Source organism: Rattus rattus, chromosome 3 (genome assembly GCF_011064425.1).
Source record: "Rattus rattus isolate New Zealand chromosome 3, Rrattus_CSIRO_v1, whole genome shotgun sequence".
In the NCBI taxonomy this organism is placed as follows: domain Eukaryota; kingdom Metazoa; phylum Chordata; class Mammalia; order Rodentia; family Muridae; genus Rattus; species Rattus rattus.
In genome coordinates, this window is record NC_046156.1 from 72,318,240 (window position 1) to 72,339,531 (window position 21,292).

At 38.5% G+C, this 21,292-nt stretch overlaps 1 protein-coding gene across 1 annotated transcript in view; it reads right to left on the minus strand.

Moving 5' to 3' along the window:
• Positions 1–1,857: 1,857 nt before the first annotated feature.
• Positions 1,858–21,292, minus strand: part of Pdgfc (platelet derived growth factor C) — a 180,294-nt gene continuing 160,859 nt past the window's right edge. The window contains exons 4-6 of the mRNA XM_032898198.1: positions 11,221–11,428; positions 6,601–6,818; positions 1,858–3,444 (exon numbers count right to left, since the gene is read on the minus strand). Of these exons, the coding sequence (XP_032754089.1) occupies positions 3,328–3,444; positions 6,601–6,818; positions 11,221–11,428 (543 nt within the window). The 3' untranslated portion in view covers positions 1,858–3,327. The remainder of the gene's footprint in view (positions 3,445–6,600; positions 6,819–11,220; positions 11,429–21,292) is intronic.

Here is a 21,292-nt window from a genome sequence, read left to right on the forward strand (position 1 = left end):
GGAATGCTGGCATTTCTCAAAACCCACAAATATTCTCCACAGCTGTGTCAGGCTTGATGGTGTAAAATGAACGGAAAGTGGTAAACAGTGAGCTTAGGAGGGATTTGGTGTGCCACACGAAGATTACAACAGAATTATGTGGAGTTCTACTGGGGAAATTCTACCCATCATCATCAACTTTGTTGAAGGGCCATGCTCTTAGTGAGGAGGACAGATCAGGCAGGAGCGGGGCCAAAGGCTCATTAGGCTGGGGAAATGGAGACTGTTTTACTGGAATTGAGAGTGTTGTAAGGCAGGGCCAAGAAAGGACACAGTTACAGAAATGGGTGTGTGTGTGGGGGGGAGGTAGGCACAAACGTGAGAGGAAAAGGCAGTCTATGATACATGCTAATAACATAGGAAGCAGGAAACCAAAACAAAGGCTGAGCTTCTCAGAAGTGGGATGGTACGTTATAAAAGATTTGGCTCCAGAAATTTCATTCAGCCTCAACATCGAATGTGAGAAGAAAGCAAACCAAGAAAAAAAAAATCTATCCATCCAGTTTCATTTTCAGAAGGTAAGACTACTTTTACCTTTATGTTTTGCACATGTTATAAGGGGTCTATAAGGAATAGTTGATGAGAAGAAGAAAGGAACAATGAGAATCAGAAATAAAAAATATGGGCATGAATACTGCTTCATGTAACTAAGGGCTATTTTTCAGTTTAATAAACTTCACTATGCAAAAAAGGCCTTTGCCACAAAGACAGAAGGCTGAGCCACTGATATAACATACAAAGAAACCTGTGATCAATATAGCCAACACCTTCTAGACTGATGAGAAAATGAGGTCGCCTGTGCCATAAGTACATTAGCTTCTTTTGGCTTTGGTAAACATAGTAAGCCGCATGCGTGTAATTGATCAGAGACAATCAGGCTTCTTCAAACCTACCCTTACCCACTGGCAGTAGGGAACAGATGACTACTTTTATGATCACCTTTGACCACCAAACAGAACAATAAGTATTTTAAAACTTACAAGGGAAATGGTTAGAAATACAAAAGTAAACACATCTAGTAGGTCATTCGATGTAATTTCTCACAGTCCTTACTTTGCCAGTAAGACCTGCAAACTGCCAGCTATTTAGCACTTCCCAATAGCTCGGTGGTGAAGCTATTTCTGGATCTTTATAGCGCTGGGACAAGAGGGCAAAAGGTTTAAGAAAGGAGACAAAGAGCATGTTTATTTGTGCACTTGTTTCTTACATAGTGGGAGGTAGGGCAGGGCAGCCAGCAGTAGGAGCACAGTCAATGGGTACTGCTTGGAAGTTCAGTCTGGATAGACTGGCTCTGGACATGTGATGTTTCCACCACTCTTGGAGCCAAGTGCTGAAGAAACCAGACCCCAAGAGATCTGTGTCTGGAATGGAAGGACTATGTTTTGAAATACACTGGGTAATCCATAGACTAGCTACTACACACTGCACTCAGATGTTGCCATAGAAAATGAAGACAGGAACAGAAACTTATGGAATCTGCCCCCCCTTCATCTCATCATATAATTTATCACTACACATTTTACATTGCACATGCGGCTTTCGTATCCTGTGCAATTTACTTAATCAGAAATTACTATTAATATCACTGGGAAAAGAGGAACATCATTGCATCATGGCAAAAAGACATTAGAAAGAAGAAGGCAGGGGAGGCTGAACTGGCAGATATTTTTGTACAATGCAAAAGATGGTAATTTAAGACTTCATAATCTTCCTTTCCTTGGAATCAAAGAGACAGACATGTTGACACTCATGGGTGAACACACACACGTGAGCACACACGCACACACGCACATGCATACACTTAGACAAACACTTCCATTTGTCCTCAAAATAGCCAGATTCTTTTATTTGATGATCCATACATTTTAATTCAAATAGACACCACAAAACTTAGGCACAGATTAAGCATTTTACAAGCAATACATTATGCCAATTTTCTTTGCAATTGCCAAAGAGTACAATAAGTGAACTCCTTAAATGATATACTTCTGTACATAAAAATATCCATGTATTAATACAAGTGTATGGAGCAGAGTTTAAAGGTAATCAAACCCTAGGATTGAAATAAATAGGATGTGTCCATACAGAGCAGCATATCCCAGAATACTGTGCTTGGAAGTGGTCGCGGTTTCCAGAAGGTGTATTTCTCTGAGCTATGCTCGTATTTTCCACAGAAAGGGGTAGTTTAGCAATGTCTCCACGTGAATGTTTACATATGCTCTGTTTTATTTGTATCTCTAGGAACAGAAGTGGGAATTGATGACAATTCAGTTGTCAAAATGTCCCCGTGACCTACCAATTCTAGAAACTTCCCCATTCCATCCTTTCAAATATGGATGACTCTAAGCTCTAGCACCATACAAGAAAGAATACATGTGTTTTTGTCAGAGCAACAAGATTTTATATCAATCATCTTTGTTCTTCTGGCTATAACAATTCTGTTTAGAAAAATTTTATCAAGCTAAAAATAATTGATCTAGGTTGCCATAAAAAAGAATATTAAATACCTTTGGTAAAAATAGAAATATTTAACAAGATTAGAAAAGCCAACAGTTATAATGTCAAAAGGAGAACATAAAAATGTACACAATGAAACACAGAAACCACCTCAGAGGGAGGGGAAGGGGACGGCACTCCTCTGTACAGGTGTGCTTCCTCCAAACCATGGCCACTCCTCTCTTCTTCCAAATGACAGAGAAGTTGCCATGCATGGAAAAACTCAGTCTTTCCTATCAGCATGGCACACTTAATTCATAGCAACATAGCTGTCCTCTAAAAGCTTTGCGTTTGTAGAAAACAGAGCATCCGTATTTGCAAACATGAGGGGAAAATCCAAGGTTTTTCTACATCGTTCACAATCAAGTGTGTGTTTTTCACCATTTTCTTGGGCTGATGTCACTTTCCCATATCAAGATAACTAAGCTATAGCATGCTGTCAGTGGAAACGAAATGCTGTCACTCTGGAACTTGCTAGCGATCTACATTCATTTTCACTTGTGTCTGTGGTTGGAAAACCTCTTCCACTGTTTGGGCTTCCTCTGAAAGACAGTGCTGTGTGAATGACTCCTGTTGGTGCCTTGGATCTTTCAAAAGACACTTGAAGTCCTCCAGGGGGAAGGCTGTTGAAGCAAACAATTGAGATTTTTGGATGGAGACAACCGAGGAAGATCTTTACTATAGCCAGCATCAGCAGCTGAGAGTCTTGCGGCCAAATACTAGTGGGGATGAGGGTTGCTCGTGGGGGACGCAGAATGCCAGTGCAGATGAGTGCTGCCGTGAAGGTTGCAGTTACCCTTCTGTGTTTCCTCTACACACACAGTCACATTCCTCATGGTGTTCCAGGGCCACATCGGTGAGCGACTTATGCAATCCCTTGACTCCAATTTTTGGTCTCAACTGAAGGACCTATAAAGGGAATAAAATATGTCAATTTTAAAAACATTGCTTATTATATTTGACTTCATGGACAAGTAGCACTTCAAAAACCAGAAAACAAAAACAAAATCAGCAATAGAAAACAGCTAAACAAACAACATCAGGGGCCTAGGAAAGGCGCGCGTGCTCTTTTGTGTTGCATAATGAAGTTACATGCTCAGTTCTCCGCTCTAGCCCCGCCCCCAGTCATCCACTACTGTCATTTCATAAAAGAAAGGGCACGTTAATGCCAGAAGTTTCAAAGCACACAGAACAGCTCTTAAACTTAAACACTCGCCATGTGCTTATTGCTTTCTAAATGTAATCATACAAGAGACAATTTCACCTCAAGGATTTTGAAACCGCTGATGTACAATTTGGTTTCCTGTTGTTTTAGCTTCTTCTCCTCATACACTTATTCTCACACTGTGCAAATATTTACACTCAGTGCAGTACACTCAACCATGGGGTATAGTGTGGAAAGAAACTCGATCATTCCACAGCTGAGCTTGCTCAATTATGCCACTCATTAATTTTCTTGGCTACACTTCAAGTCCTCTATAAACTGGATTACAAGTACTTCATAGGCATCAGTCTCAGCCCCAGCTTAATTTTTGCAGCTGGGTCTTACTGAACAATGCTAAGGAAGCCCAGTAGTAACAATGAGGCCTCTATTAAATGAACTTAGTCACAATTTAGGTTGTTCAGGTTTCAAACAAAAAATATAGGTGGCAAAATTAACAATGTATCTTTAGAGTACTGTGACAAAAGGATCCAGTTGTGCATTTTATTAAAACTACCTGAAGTATTGGAAGTAAATATTTTTTAGAACAGAAATTATAAATTCTAGAAATTATGTCATTTTGGAATGCAAACAAATCCCAGAGCACATAATAACATGAAAGTGTTCAGTTTCCCTACTTTTAATGTGTAACATAGAGAACTCCAGGAAGTAACTGTGAAAATTTCCCATTCCAGTAAATTGTCATTAATCCACAGGGACACAAGTCATATCCTATGACTGTTTGAAGACTTGCAAAAGAAACTTGGGGAATGGATACATAATTTTGGACCATGTGATTCTAGAAGAGTTTAATTAGCTTGCATTTTTTGAATACTTACTGGGTGCCAGGCACAATAATAATGCGTTTCCATAGTTTAACTCACGCTGATCCTATGACATAATCTGTAGTTATTGCTTTTCTTCACACATGAGAAAGTAGATTTAGACACATTGAAGGAAATAGTTGCTTTTTGCATCTAGGCCAAAGTATGAGTTATTGAAACTAGAATAATAAATAACAGTTTAAGGAAGCCCCAATATCATCGAACACCAGTTTGTTTGGCTTTATTGAAAGATAGACTTCAAAATCTTAAAGAAAGCACCAGAAATGCTGAACTTCAAAGGGAACATTTTCAGTTCATTGTATTTTATAATTTTGGACCAATAATCAGTTCATTTGTATTCTTTAATGTAAGATTGACTAATTAGATAATTGGATATTACTTTATACCAATGACAGTGCTTTACATTAGCTGGGTGTCATGAATTGAAGTGTTATTCTTTATCATATTCTTGCTTCATGTTTCTTTTCCTTTCCTGGAATGAGTTTTTGTTGTTTTGTTTTGTTTTTGGTAAATCAGCGCATCAGTAGAGCCAGTGTCATCAGTTCCTACCTCCACACCTCTATGCATTTTTCTACCCAGCAGAAGAGAAACATGGTATAACATAAGAAGTTCCTCCAGACTACACAGTGGGCTCAGGTTGCACCTCTGCCTCCATCTGACTGGCTCTCCTAATATGTGTCCTCTGAACATCTTCAAAAATAGCAGAAAACTCTTGCTACAGTAATTTTAAAGAATAGGATAAGAAATTCTAGTAAAGGGCTGGATATTGTTATTTCTTTTAAACTCCATTAAAGGTTGTAACATTTAGAAGATGCAGCTGGACATAATTCACCTGCAGAACCTAGACAATATTAAATAGAAATATATGGACATTAGAATGAGAGGGGAGAGAGAGAGAGAGAGAGAGAGAGAGAGAGAGAGAGAGAGAGAGAGAGAGAGAGAGAGAGCTAATTTGAAGAACTACTTGAATTGGGCCTCAGTTGTAGAAAATGATTTTCACCTAGAATGCATGAAATTCTGGGTTCATTCCTACTATGGTTCAATATGAAATGACATCTGAGGACTCATGGATTGAATACTTAGCAGCTGATAGAGCTGTTTCAGGAAGGGATTGAAACGTTGAGTGGTGTAGCCTAGTTCGGAAAGGTAAGGGCAATGGATCACACAATTCTCACTCTCTCTCTTTCTTTCTGTCCTCCATTTTCTCAGTCCCTACGAAATAACTAATTAATTAAATTTTTGACATTGTAGATAAAGAGAAATCATTGGGTCAACTATGAAAGAAGAAAAAGTAACAAACCCAGTCTAGCTATCAGAGTATCACACTCCTCTTGCTCAGTGCAAGTTCACTCCTTCACTGATAATTCACCATCATAAAATCCAGGCAGAGAGGGAAGAGCAAGTAAGAATTCGGCTAACATGAAGTATGCTATTTGAGGCAACAAACGTAATATGAACCGTCATCACAGTATTTATGTCCTGACATTGGGCCATACGGAAAAGCAATTATCAAAGATCTCCTTGCTCGAAATTAGACAGCGACTTGCTTCTCAGCTTGTCTTTTAGCTATTCACCTTTAAGAGTTTGGAAAATTTGTAGTTGAAAAGCATCACTCTGTTATTCCTCAGAAAAGATGTTGTGTGTTTAATATAAGAAGTATAAATCTTGTATGATTTGGGCTGGGGTTGTTCAGTAATAGGGCACTTGACTAGCATACACAAGTCCTCAGTTTGATCCCAACATATAGAAAAAGCAACAACAACAAACAACAGATCAAAACTTCACTAGTCAGCTATTATCCACCATTATACAACGCGCATTCTACATTTTCAATGTTTGTGTCTTAAAATGAAAGGCCCTGGTTTTAAAAGTGAAAATACGAACACTTTCTAGACGTAGTGCTTGTATTTCCTTGACAGGACCATGTCCATCCCAATCACCAGAGTATTTGAGATGAATTCTTTTCTTTTTAGGGAAGAAAACATCCCAAAGAAATTGCGTAGAAAACAATGTACTTACCTCATGGTACTTTTTTGTAACTTTACGTGGGACACACTGACATTCATTGCAATTATGGAGGCAACAGGCACAATTTCCTCCACAGCGCTTGACCAGGAGACAACCTGGCCAGAATATTGTGTCTGTCCTCTTTAGTTCTTCCCGTATGGACACAGAGAAGTTCCGGGGTGTGCAGCTGTAAAGTTTTACCTCTTCTTTGAGAAGGTTCAGATTCACTGCTACAGGGCATAGAGAAAAGCAAAGAAAAAAAAATTGCTCATGCTTTGAGCCTGATTCCATTTCTTTAAGCTCCTTTTATAAAAAGCGATCTGGTTATTTCATGAATGATGACCCTAACAATATCCCTTCTCATCTTAGCTAGGTTGTACGGCTCCACAGCTTACAAATTGGACTTTCTGTTTCATAGTAAACAAAGCTTCATTATGACTTAGTGACCAATGAAGAGGTGGCATTGTGCAATATGAAGAACAGAGCCAATGAAGCAGTTGAGAACTACAAATAGGAAACTTTATATAGAGAACAGGGGCTACACCTTTTAACCTCAGTCAAAAAAGCAGACAAAGAGAGCATTGCAGGGAGGCATAGCACGTAGGAGTATGAGCGCTTTGACTAAAAGGCCGATGTAATTTTTTAAAAGGATTACAGGCTCTTACACTTAGAGCAGAACAGCTCAATGAAACCCATCCATGGAGCTTCTGCAGTCGTTCTGGTTGTAAGGAACATAAAATATAAAGAGAGTGAAGAAAGTATTTGTGAAGACAGCTGAATGGACAGTTAGTGAGAGAGATTACATGTCAGAGAAAGAGCAGACATCGGAGAGCGAGCCTCAGAGTCTTAGGTATTGGTGCCTTCTGAAATGTGAACAACTGGATTCCTTCAGATTCCTATTGTTCCCTTGTTGAAAGATGGAGGGCTGTCTAGCCAGTACCCGCCGACTCTATCCTTTCAAATGAGTTGTTTAACTATATTATCCTTTAGTTTTTGCATGTGTTGAACAAACACAATATCCTTTCATTAGATGTGCAGGAAAATTTCTTAAAGAGTCATTGTTTTTTATCTACTGCCTCAGGAAACTTTTGCTAAAACAAATCCGTTTTCTACAGACTTACACATAAAGAGCAAGGGCAGGATATGTATTTCTAACATGGTGCTAGTTTCTGTCATATAGTTATGTCTGCCTTTTTCCACAGAAATATTTCAAGTGAAATTAACTTAAGTATTTCAGGCCTCTCTATTTATTTGGGGTTAATTTTTATGTTAAGTAACTACCTAAAATATGTTGTTATAGAAAGTATAAGAAAGTATATGTATCTTTAAACCAATACTGACATTATAAACATTATTGTGTTTCTGATGCAGGGACAGTGTTAAATAGGAATGATGATTGTGAGACTCTAATTCTGATAAGTAAAAGCAGCGAATTTTAATAATTTTAACATGTGATTATAAATAAGAATGAAGTGCTTGCTTTCTTGACTATAGTAAACTACTATAGTTTGTTAAGGGTGCTTTTAAAATCTCTAAGGATTATATTAGGTTATGAATATTTAATTGAAAATTAGAACCATATCTAACTGTAAGAGTGACAAAAAACAGAGGAAAGCTATAAAAGTATTGTTTTACTCAACTAAAAAATTATTGTTTGTTCCATCTGAAATCATAGTTTTGAATATTTAAAAATTAAACAAACCTGTGAAATCAGTTTTCGAAAAAACTGAGCCAAATCAGTGAATAACTTCCAACTCCCTGTAAAGATTTATCATCACTAATAAAGTTAATAAGGACGCTGTGATAAGGACATCACAGATTCTACTGCACTTACTTTGCCAGTGGCAAAGTTTGGCATAGAGAAACATTACCATTTTATTTTAAAGCTATATGCATGTGATTGACCAGGTCCCTTTCTGGATGAAAATGATATCTAGGCTGTGAGGGAGAGAATGTTTAGAAGTGCACAGCATCACAGCTGCTCACCACAATTTCTATGGCCCAGCTAAAGCTTCAGAAGCTTAATGAAGCTCCCAGTGTTAAAAGGACCTTCACCTACCATACATAATTTAAACTTACTATTTCACAATACTAGAGAAGGGTCTGCATGTGTTCTCCTTAAAATGTTTACTTAACCGCCATAAAAGGCTAGGGTGGATTTCCCGAGAGTATTCTTGTACCTGCTACAATGGGAAAATTTAAACACACTTTCCACCCCACATCCCTCATTTATCATGCTTGACTCACAAGTCAAAAGCCCCCTTTGAAACTACTGTTAAGCTTGACTTAGAAAATAGCTTATTTCAGTTTTTTTTTCCCTGTACACAATATGAATGCAAACTTGGAGTTAGAGAAAAGGATGTAAAGAAAATAAGCCAAAACCCATTACTGCCTGCTAACAGATTATCCTGGACTAAAAAGTTAAAGGTTTTACATTTGCATCTCATCTTGAACATTTATAGGTCTGTGCCTCCAAAGGCTTCAGACTAATATCATCTTCATTAAAAGAAAATCTTACAAAAAAGAAACCTTACAAGCATTCTGCAAAATCTTAGCATTTTAAAATGATAAGAAAAAAGAGGAAAGAAAAGAAAAAAGCTACATGAATTTCTCTTTGCAAAATATTTCCAAAGAAAATGAAAATACAGAAAAACGGCCTTTGGGTTCATTTTCATTAACATGATTGCTTCTTGAGAGATAGAAGAGTTTATGTTTCTAAAAAATAAAGATACGGACCCTATCACTAATGTAAATCATGATTTCTCAAGGAAACTTTATCAACACTGTAACTTTTACCAGAAAGGATACTACTGATGAAAATTACAGACACATTTTACTTTGTTAGCTGTTCCTGCTTTTTCAGATATTCAATCCTAGGCTATCATATTACAGTAATGCAACCTGAGGGTGGTCTTTCTAAGATGAATGTGCTAACATTGTGATATGTTTATTCTGGGGGAAAATCTATTTCAATGTCTAATTAGAGGCTTTTAGAAGTATTTCCCAGCTCCTTTGTAGAAAGGCTCTTGCAGGGCGCTGATCTTGTCTAGAGATATTAGCCCACACCTGCATTTTTACTTTGTATAAAGTTCTAAATGTACACACTGCTTTCCTCATACTCAGTATATGCTTAAAAAGTGAATTTTATTTTGGTAAACTGCAAAGGGCTTCAATGGTGAAGGTTCGATACTTAAAAGACTCTGGATCATTACCATTATTTTAATTATAAGCTAGCTTGTGGCCTACTCTATAAGCAGCAGACATAGGGATCCAGACTTTCAGACTTGACTCAAAAGAACAGTTTTAGGATAGCATCCAGAATCACTGCTCAAAAATCTCCATGTGAACTTAAAACCAATTTCTCACTTCTACTGCCTATGAATGTACAACATAATCTAATTCATATTGCTAGGGGAAAAAACGCTACAATTCATGGGATGTTCAGCCACTCTTGCAGATCTTCAGCCTACTGTTCATAAGTGCAGAAAAGGGGAAGCGCTGGCTGCTGGTAACTTATTCATCAAGATCAGATCTGATAAATATGTAGCAGCATTCGGCATCTGGACAGGATTCAGCTGCTCATGCCCTTGAACGTAATCATGTTCAAACACTTTTCAAAGGAAACCACGTCTGTCAGCACAGTGAAATACCAGGCCTGGGCAGGTCCAAACGTGACCCTCAGAGATGAAAGCTCAAGATCAGGAAGGCTGCAAGGGCGTGCAAGAAAGGCAGGAATCAAGTTTCTTCTGATGGGGTTCACAGAAAGCTTGCTGCAATCTGCTATGGTGAATGGCTCAAATTAACTAAACACTGTTCCTTCCACATACATTCTCCTTACCATTCTCTAACATGAGCCTGAGTAGACCAGTTTTCTGAGGGCAGTCCCATTTTCCTATTACTTCTCTCCAGTGTCATGTATGTAAGCTACAGCTCCTTCACACTTCTAATGTTTCCTTGAAAACTTGCTACCTCTATTGGAAACGTGGTCAGTCCCTATTTTTTATATCTATGAGAGATTAGGTCTAATTATCAGAAATTTTGCAATTCAAAGAAGGTAAACCAATTGGGTCGAGAGTAATGGTTGCAAAGGAAAGTTTACAGATAGGAAAATTCCCATTTTATGGTCTCCTGAAAGCTGTTGTTTTCTTGCTGTGAATCCCACCTTGGCAACTTCTATCTAGAGTTTATAACTGAATTTCCCTACCTTTAGAACTTTCTGAGTTTACAAAGTGTACGCAACCGTGACCCAGGGAATACACAAAAAGAATGACTTCTATTAAACATCCCCATTTCTAGCACTGAACATTATTTTTAGCGCTGATCTTTTCTTTTAAATCTCCCAATGTAGATTAGAATAAACATTGATTCTTGTCAAAGGGAAGAGAGTGCCCCATCAAAATTATATTTGATGAGATGGGAAGTGACTAGAATTTTCAATCAAAGTATCTCTTGATTTTTCTCTCATTTATATTCCCATTTAAGTCATGTGTTTAGATTGGTAATACAATGAGTTGTTTAAACCCATCACTGAGGGCATTCTAAACTCTCCCTTTTAGAAACCATGGCAAAGGAATCAGAAAACATCAATGATTGAGAGAATTAAATGAGTCCTAACCTGAAGTGGAAGCTTACCTTTGCTTTTTTTCCCATACAGGAAAGCTTTGCCCAAAAGCGGCCATGTTGGCTTGTAGAGGCTGTCCAAGTCTATCTGCCATCGGTCTGGCTCTAGGAACCGAATCAGCTCTTCCACGGTACTGAAGGCAGTCACAGCATTATTGAGCAGGTCCAATGACAAAGCTGAAGGGGGCAACACTGAAGGACTCGTAGTTTCTGTGACTTGCTGAAAGTGAAATGAACCCCTCATTAACTGTTTTGAAAATGTCAGTGTATTCCTTTTCATTATATCCACCAAGAAACTCAGACTAATGCTGGAAGTACAGAGGAAGGAAGACTATGTTCAACTCAAGTCAGCAGAAGTCATTTTACAGCAGGGTCCAATGGTATATAACTGTAATATCAGGACACAGAAGGCTGAGACAGAGCATTTTAAGTTTGAGGCCAATCTAAGATTCATATATGCTATTTTATCTGGGAAAAAATGAAGAAAAGAAAAGCCAAAACTAATTACTGTATAAACCTCATGCAGATGAACTCTGTGCAATGATCTATAAGGTATAAGAGACATGTAATTCCATTTCCACAATCGAAGGATCTAAGTTTGATGTGAATGTTGTTTCCTCAGACTAGAGAATTGAAAGCATGGGCACTATGTGCTAATTTATGGCTCCACTGGAACACAGTGCCAGATAGAGATCATTGTTTTAGAAATTTAGGCAAAGATATAAAAGATGGAAAGATAACTAAAGGTCTAAGCGCAGGTTTAAGATGGATTAAGTCTAGAAAAGCAGAGTGGGCTTTTCTTATTTTTCTCATTTCTGTAAGTGACGAAAATCACAAGTTTAGAAAAAACAATGCTCCCCCTAAATATTACACAAAATAGCCCAAATAAAGCTTTATCTACTCAATCAGCTTGAATTATATTCTTTAAAAATTTTAAGTATCTGATTAAAGTACAAGAGAAACACCAGAAAAACAACTTGTCAATCTATAAGACTATCACAAAGCTTATAACCAGTACCTACTATTGAGGGGCTCAAAGATCCCTCAATAATGCAGATTTTTTGGGGGTATCCTCAAGAATTTGATAATAAGGCTTGGATGCAGAGGATGCCACATGATTTTATAACAAGCCATGGAGAAATCAAGCTGGTTCTGATTTGGAGCATTTATCCCTGTCTAGCTTTCACAGTGTAGAAGATGCTCTGCACACTATTTGGGAAAAATAGTCACCGATCTTACTGCGCTCTGAACACTGGGCTATAATATCACCTGACCTACCAAATTGTACCCAGGATTGCAACAGTGGCACGAATTTTACATAGGTAACTACTATTGATTGAACCTAAGTCCTTATCCACAAGATGAAATTAACACCCAGTTCCATTATTTACTCAAAAACCTATGTTTTGACAAGTAGAGTGTAGAAAAGAACCTATGGTTATTAATCTGTCAACAGTAATAACCCAGGCATTAATTTATTTTCCTTATATACATAGATTAGGGTACCTCTCAACCTCCATAACTGAAGCATTTTTTTTGACATTGTAATGGTTGAAGATGAATACAAAGTGGTGAGCGTGTTGAGAATAAAAGATATTGAGTGCTCAATTCTCAGACTCTATCAGCTATATCAGACTCCCTCCCCACAAGACTCAATTATTTAAGAAAAGACGACAGGATTTTGAGAGCCAGGAGTACTCGAAATCTACTTTGAAACATATTTGATAGACCAGAGAAGGCTATTGAACACGTGAAATGATAGTGGCTGCGAATATATTCACAAGACCTACACAGCATTAAATTATCCGCAAAGCCTGCATGAGTGAGGGAGTTGTTCATCAAATTCCATCCATCACTGAGGAACTATTGGCAACTGATGGCATTGAGAAGTGGTCATTCATTCAGTTTTCTTCAGGGATGAGATCCCTACTTATGCGCCAGTAGTTGATCCTATAGCCAAGCACATATAGGCAGCACTAAATGTACTCAGTTGGCTTTTATACATGAAGTTAGAGGGAAAACTGGGAAGACAAATAAAATTAGAGGGGAGAGAAGAAGTGAATTTTATCAAAGCACATTAATGTATGAAATATTCAATGAATAACAATAATATCTCCCCAGGTCAAACATAGACTCACAGTGAAAAATCTGTACATTCTATCAACTTTTCCTTTTATTTTTTACTTTTCCCTTTCCTGAACTTAGAATATAGCCTAGTAGTTAATGCATGATAATATCGGAAGGATTGAAAACATGTGAACTTATGAGTAGGAGAAATGGCGCTGAGGTTAAGAGCATTTATAAACTGCTCTTACAGAGCGCCAGAGTTGGGTTCCCAACACCCACACTCAGTAAGTTCACAACCGAGTAATTCTAGCTCCTGGGGATTTTTCACCTTCTACCTCTGAAGGCAACTGACTGACGCAGGTGCATAAACACACGCACGAGAGCAGAGGTGAGAGCAACGCGAACGTATAATTAAAAATTAAAAATAAATGATTGGAAAAATTTACGCCAGCAAAGATTAGTTTGAGGAATCCTCATAAATGCTTTTATATAATAGACTTATCAGATAAAATTAAGACAGAAGGCCGGCACTTGGAAAATATCTTACCAAATCATGACTGACAGTAGGCTAGTATCTAGTCTATACTTAAAAAAAAAAGATAATACTATGAAAGAAAATGAGTAAGCTCCAATAGAACATTGAAAAATCTTTAAGCATAAGAAAATATTTTATAATCCACTAATTCATGCAAAAACAAAATGAGGTCACTTTTGCATACTAAAAGGGACATACTACCGTACAAACATGGTTTAGAAAAAGTTGTGAACGTGTTATTGATGGTGTGAGTAAACTGAACTTCCTGGGCAGTGCCTAGCTGTGTATGTTTGGGAACATGCCTCTTCTGACATAAGGCTGTAGTGAGTGGAGCCAAGAGCAGGAGTTATGCTCCTATAATAAAAATTAGCGCTAACATGTTCATCACACTGTGGTTTGAAACAGAGAAAAAGCGAGGCAACATACACCGGCAGGGTGGGGAAGATTGAACACTTTTATATAATGCAGTACGGTTCACCTTTTTGTCCCATTTTTGTTGTTATCTCAAGGTAAGATGTGCTGTAGGCACAGTTAACGTGAGAACAGGTAAAAGTAAGTGTAAAAAATACAAATACAATTTTCTATACCACTTATCCAAATCAATGCAGGAAGAAGAGTATCTAATAAGACATTTATGCTATTTGATGTTGATTTAAAATAATATTTAAAAATAATAAAAGCATGGAAAATAATAAGCCTATAAGATTGCAATAATCTATGTTTGTATTCAAACTACAGAATGATGGATAGTCATTAAAAATGAGAACCTTTAAGAATTCCTATTCACAAAATAAACAATAAATTTCTCCTAAAACACCCTCAATAAATGGTGATTTCAACATATACCAATTAAACCAAAATTAAAAATTTAATAACAATGAGGTCGAGGAAAGAGAATGAGTGTTTTTCATTGTTTTTTCTCATTTCCTTAAGTTCATTTTTTTTCTATTGCAACTATGGATTTCTTTGGGAAGCCCAGTGAAAACATCTATTATCCTAAAGTACCATTGCATCAGATCTTCCTTCCCATTGTCAGTACTTGTCTGCACAATCTCCAAACCTTGGCTATTGGAATTAGTTCTTTGCTGCTTTTGTCCTACATTGCTGAGGTGGAATTTAGCTACCTAAAATAGTATGTTACTGATCACATGATTTCTCATCTAAAGGATAACATCCAAATTCCTCAGCAGTCGGTATGCAGGCCCCATGATCCGTCCTTCTGCCTAACGCCAAGTCATGCTTACTATATTACCTTCCACCCAGTGTCTTCCTAACTACTACACTAATTACACTTATTCCAGACTCTTCCCTGAGAACAGCTGTTCACAGCCCCTACACACTAATTTCTTCCTTCTATTGATGCAAATTGACCCTAAAGATCCATTCCATCTATGCATCCAGCAGCATCAACCTTAACTTCCCTAAAAATTGTATTTTAATGACGCCAACTGACAATGTGACTCTCTAGAGGCATCTTATGGAACCCTTGTTTGAAAGGCAAGTCTGCTCTAGACACTAAAAGCAAGCAGCCATCTTTCCTGGGCAGGAGCGACCCTTCCAGGAACACTAGGATTTCTATGTTCAGATCCCTCCTACAATTATCAAGAGATGAGGTCACATGTATGATTATCAACAATGCATATGACAGTCTTGGAGAAGGTTTTTGGACTTATTGTAAAGATCTAATTAAAATTTTAGGACTAATATGTTCTTCAGCTATTCACCCATTATTCTGTTAATTGCGTGTGTGTTTATGTGAGTGTGTGTGAATGCTTGTACACATACATATAGAGGAGAGAAACGAATGTTGGCTGTCTTTTCTCAGGTACTAATAATCTTGTTTTATGAGATAGAGTTCCTTATTGGTCCAGGACTCACTGCTTATGCCAGGAACCCCAGGGACTCCTTTGTATCTGCTTCATCAGCACAGGAGTTAAAAGACCTATCACAGAGCTTGAGATTTTCCATTGGATCTGGAGATCTAATCAATAGACAGATCATGGAAACAGAAATTAAACAGACATAGACAGACTAAGAGAAGACATGAACCAAATGGACTTAACAGATATTTATAGAACATTCTATCCTAAAGCAAAAGGATATACATTCTTCTCATCACCTCATGGAACTTTCTCCAAAATTGACCATATAATCAGGCACAAAACAGGCCTCAACAGATACAGAAAGATAGAAATAATCCCATGCGTCCTATCAGACCACCATGGGCTAAAGCTGGTCCTCAATAACAATAAGGAAAGAATGCCCACATATACATGGAAGTTGAACAATGCTCTATTCAATGATAACCTGGTCAAGGAAGAAATAAAGAAAGAAATTAAAGACTTTTAGAATTTAATGAAAATAAAGGTACAACATACCCAAACTTATGGAACACAATGAAAGTTGTGCTAAGAGAAAAATTCATAGCTCTGGATACCTGCAGAAAGAATCAGCAGAGAACATATATCAGCAGCTTGACAGCACACCTAAAAGCTCTAGAACAGAAAGAAGGAAATACACCCAGGAGGAGTAGAAGGCAGGAAATAATCAAACTCAGAGCTGAAATCAACCAAGTAGAAACAAAAAGAACTATACAAAGAATCAACAGAACCAAAAGCAGGTTCTTCGAGAACATCAACAAGATAGATAAACCCTTAGCCATACTAACTGGAGGACACAGAGAGTGTGTCCAAATTAACAAAATCAGAAATGAAAAGGGGGACATAACAACAGAATCAGAGGAAACTCAAAAAGTCATCAGATCCTACTACAAAAGCGTGTATTAACAAAACTTGAAAATCTAGAGGAAATAAACAATTTCCTAGATAGATACCAGGTACCAAAGTTAAATCAGGAACAGAAAAATCATTTAAACAACCGATAACTCCTAAAGAAATAGAAGCAATCATTAAAAGTCTCCCAACTAAAAAGAGCCCAGGTCTAGATGGGTTCAGTGCAGAGTTCTATCAGGCCTTCATAGAAGACCTCATACCAATACTATCCAAACTATTCCACAAAATTTAAACAGACGGAGCGCTATCAAATTCCTTCTGTGAAGTCACAATTACTCTTATACTTAAACCACACAAAGACCCAACAAAGAAAGAGAACTTCAGACCAATTTCCATTATGAATATCGACGCAAAAATACTCAATAAAATTCTTGCAAACTGAATCCAAGGACAAATCAAAATGATCATCCATCATGATCAAGTAGGCTTCATCCTAGGTATGCAGGGATGGTGTAATATATGGAAAGCCATCAACGTAATTCACTATATAAACAAACTGAAAGATAAAAACCACATGATCATTTTATTAGATGCTCAGAAAGCATTTGACAAAATTCAACACCCCTTCATGAAAAAGTCCTGGAAAGAATAGGAATTCAAGGCCCATTCCTAAACATAGTAAAAGCCATATACAGCAAACCAGTGGCTAACATTAAACTAAATGGAGAGAAACTTGAAACAATCCCACTAAAATCAGGGACTAGACAAGGCTGCCCACTCTCTCCCTACTTATTCAATATACGTCTTGAAGTCCTAGCCATAGCAATCAGACAACAAAAGGAGATCAAAGGGATACAGATTGGAAAGGAAGAAGTAAAAACATCACTATTTGCAGATGATATGATAGTATATTTAAATGATCCCAAAAGTTCCAACAGAGAACTACTAAAGCTGATAAAGACCTTCAGCAAATTGGCTGGGTATAAAATTAACTCAAATAAATCAGTAGCCTTGCTCTACACAAAAGAGAAACAAGCTGAGAAAGAATTTAGGGAAACGACATCCTTCATAATTTTCCCAAATAGTATAAAATACCTCAGTGAGACTTTAAGCAAGCAAGTGAAAGATCTGTATGATAAGGACTTCAAGCCTCTGAAAAAAGAAATTGAAGAAGATCTCAGAAGATGGAAAGATTTCCCATGCTCATGGATTGGCAGGATTAATATGGTAAAAATGGCCATTTTACCAAAAGCGATCTACAGATTCAATGCAATCTCCATCAAAATTCCAATCCAATTCTTCAGAGAGTTAGACAGAACAATTTGCAAATTCATCTCGAATAACAAAAAACCCAGGACAGCTAAAACTATACTCAACAATAAAAAAGACTTCCGGGGAAATCACTATCCCTGAACTCAAGCAGTATTACAGAGCAATAGTGATAAAAACCGTATGGTATTGGTACAGAGACAGGCAGATAGACCAGTGGAATAGAATTGACGACCCAGAAATGAACCCACACACCTATGGTCACTTGATTTTTGACAAAGGAGCCAAAACCATCCAATGGAAAAAAGATAGTATCTTCAGCAAATGGTGCTGGTTCAACTGGAGGTCAGTAAGTAGAAGAATGCATATAGATCCATGCTTATCACCCTGTACAAAGCTTAAGTCCAAGTGGATCAAGGACCTCCACATCAAACAAGATACACTCAAACTAATAGTAGAAAAAGTGGGGAAGAATCTCGAACACATGGGCACTAGAGAAAATTTCCTGAACAAAACACCAATGGCTTATGCTCTAAGATCAAGAGTCAACGATGGGATCTCATAAAATTACAATGCTTCTGTAAGGCGAAGGACACTGATGTTAGGACAAAACGGCAACCAACAGATTGGGAAAAGATCTTTACCAGTCCTAAAACTGATAGAGGGCTTATATCCAAAATATGCGAAGAACTCACGAAGTTAGACTGCAGGGAGACAAATAACCCTATTAGAAATGGGGTACAGAGGTAAACAAAGAATTCACAGCTGAGAAATATCGAATGGCTGAGAAGTACCTAAAGAAATGTTCAACATAAGGGAACATTCATAACATTCATAAGGGAAATGCAAATGAAAACAACCCTGAGATTCCACCTCACACCAAACAGAATGGCTAAGATAAAAAACTCTGGCGACAGCAGATGCTGGTGAAGATGTGGAGAAAGAGGAACACTCCTCCATTGTTGGTGGGGTTGCAGACTGGTACAACCATTCTGAAAATCAGTCTGGAGATTCCTTGGAAAATTGGACATTGCACTACCTGAGGACCCAGCTATACCTCTCTTGGGCGTATACCCAAAAGATGCTCCAATATATAACAAAGACACATGCTCCACTATGTTCATAGCAGCCTTATTTATAATAGCCAGAAGCTGGCAAGAACCCAGATGCCCTTCAACAGAGGAATGGATACAGAAAATGTGGTACATCTACAGAATGGCATATTAATCAGTTATGAAATTCATACGCAAATGGATGGAACTGGAAAGTATCATCCTAAGTGAGGTAACCCAATCACAGAAAAACACACATTGTTTGCACTCATTGATAAGTGAATATTAGCCCAATTGTTCAAATTACCCAAGATGCACAGAACACATGAAACTCAAGAAGGATGACCAAAATCTGGATGCTTCACTCCTTCTTTCAAAGGGGAATAAGAATACCCTTGGGAGGGAATGGGGAGGCAAAGTTTAGAACAGAGGCAGAAGGAACACCCATTCAGAGCCTGCCCCACATGTTGCCCATACATATACAGCCACCAAACTAGATAAAATGGTTGAAGCAAAGAAGTGCAGGCTGATAGGAACCGGATGTAGGTCTGTCCTGAGAGACACAGCAAAAATACAGCAAATACATAGGCGAATGCCAGCAGCAAACCACTGACCTGAGAATGGGACTCCCATTGAAGGAATCAGAGAAAGGACTGAAAGAGCTGAAGGGGCTTGAGACCCCATATGTACAACAATGCCAACCAACCAGAGCTTCCAGGGACTAAGCCACTACCCAAAGACTATACATGGACTGACGCTGGACTCCAGCTGCTTAGGTGCCAATGAATAGCCTAGTAAGGACACCGGTGGAAGGGGAAGCCCTTGGTTCTGACAAGGCTGGATCCCCAGTTAACAGGATTCTTGGCGGGAGGCCGGTAATTGGGGGAGAATGGGTAGGGGAACACCAATATAGAAGGGGAATGGGAGAGGTTAGGGGGATGCTGGCCTGGAAACCGGGAAAGGGAATAACATTTGAAATGTAAATAAGAAGTACCCAATTTAATAAAGATGGAGAAAAAAGAAAATAAAAAACTAAAATCTAAGCCAAATTGTATATATTTATATGAGATGCAAATTAAGAGACTTTTCAGAGATTAATGCATAAATCTCATGATTATGAAAATTCCAAGTTTTACATTCTGTTCACAAGAATCTTGCATGTTTTTTTGAAAAGACAGGCTAAATTTCTGTAGTAGGCATCAGATGGAAGATGCACTATGATCAGTTATTTAAGTTATAGACAGTGCCAGGTGATTGGTGTCCTTTGCTGCTTACAGGTCTGCTGGAATCTCAGTAGAAAAGCCATGTGCTACTTCTAGGTCTGTTAGAATCTTAGTGGAGAAACTACAGTATGAGTTAATGTTACAAAACCATTTATAGTATTAAGATAAAAGAAACAAAACTAGGCCTGTGGTGTTGGAGCAGCAAAGTATAGGCATTTTGAGTTCAATGGAAACTCTATTTCAAAGCCTTTCCCAAATGACTTAAGTTGTAAAGACAAAGTTGTAAAGACTCGTGCCATGTACATGTAAGACTGACTAGGACATCTGCAAAAATGCCTTGCACAGAGTTAAATTCAAACTGAATAAGCACATAGCCCCTAGCCCCCACCTCCAGAAGATTCCACCAGTAGTAAAGCACTGAAAAATTAACAATGCATTGTCCATGGGTTCTGTACACAGTCCCTGGGTAGGGAAAGCCTGGCTGTTCAGAGCCCTGCCTGTTCTGAGTTCTGCTTCTCCCTTGTTGATTATGGGCATTTTTCAGAAGAAGCAGAGAATGGAAAACAGAAGGTAGAGGACAGAACATCTTCTAATTTCTTTCATTTATATTTATGGCTAAAAGCCATTGTTGAGGCCAGGCTTTCAGACATTTTCTGCTGTATTTAGCAAGGGAAAATTCAAACAATATGTTTGATATTTAAAAGTATTTAAGGACTTCCGGTGTTTGGCCAGACTCCGGGGCCGGCGAATCCCTGCCCTCAGCAGCTCTCTGCTCCCAGGCCCCCTGGAGGGGAGTTCTCTCCGCCTGGTCGGGCGGGCACTCCTGAGGCAGCAGAGCGGAGGAGACCACCAACGCTGCCCACCCCTGCCCATCCTGGCCCAGGAGGAAACTGTTAACGGCCTCTGGGTGCCCCTGGGAGAGGAGGGCCCAGGAGCAGCAGGTCCACCGGAGTCTGAGACACCGCACCTGAAGGACCGACCAGATAAACAGTTCTCTACACCCAAATCTGGGTGGGAGGAGAGCTAAACCTTCAGAGAGGCGGACACGCTGGGAAACCAGAAGAGACTGCACGCTGCACACAGTACTGATCCCAGAGGAAAACACCAAAAGATATCTGGAACCCTGGTGCACGGGAACCTCCCGGAAGGGCGGCGTGCAGATCTTCCTGGTTGCTGCCGCCCGTGGAGCCCATGGGCAGCACCCCG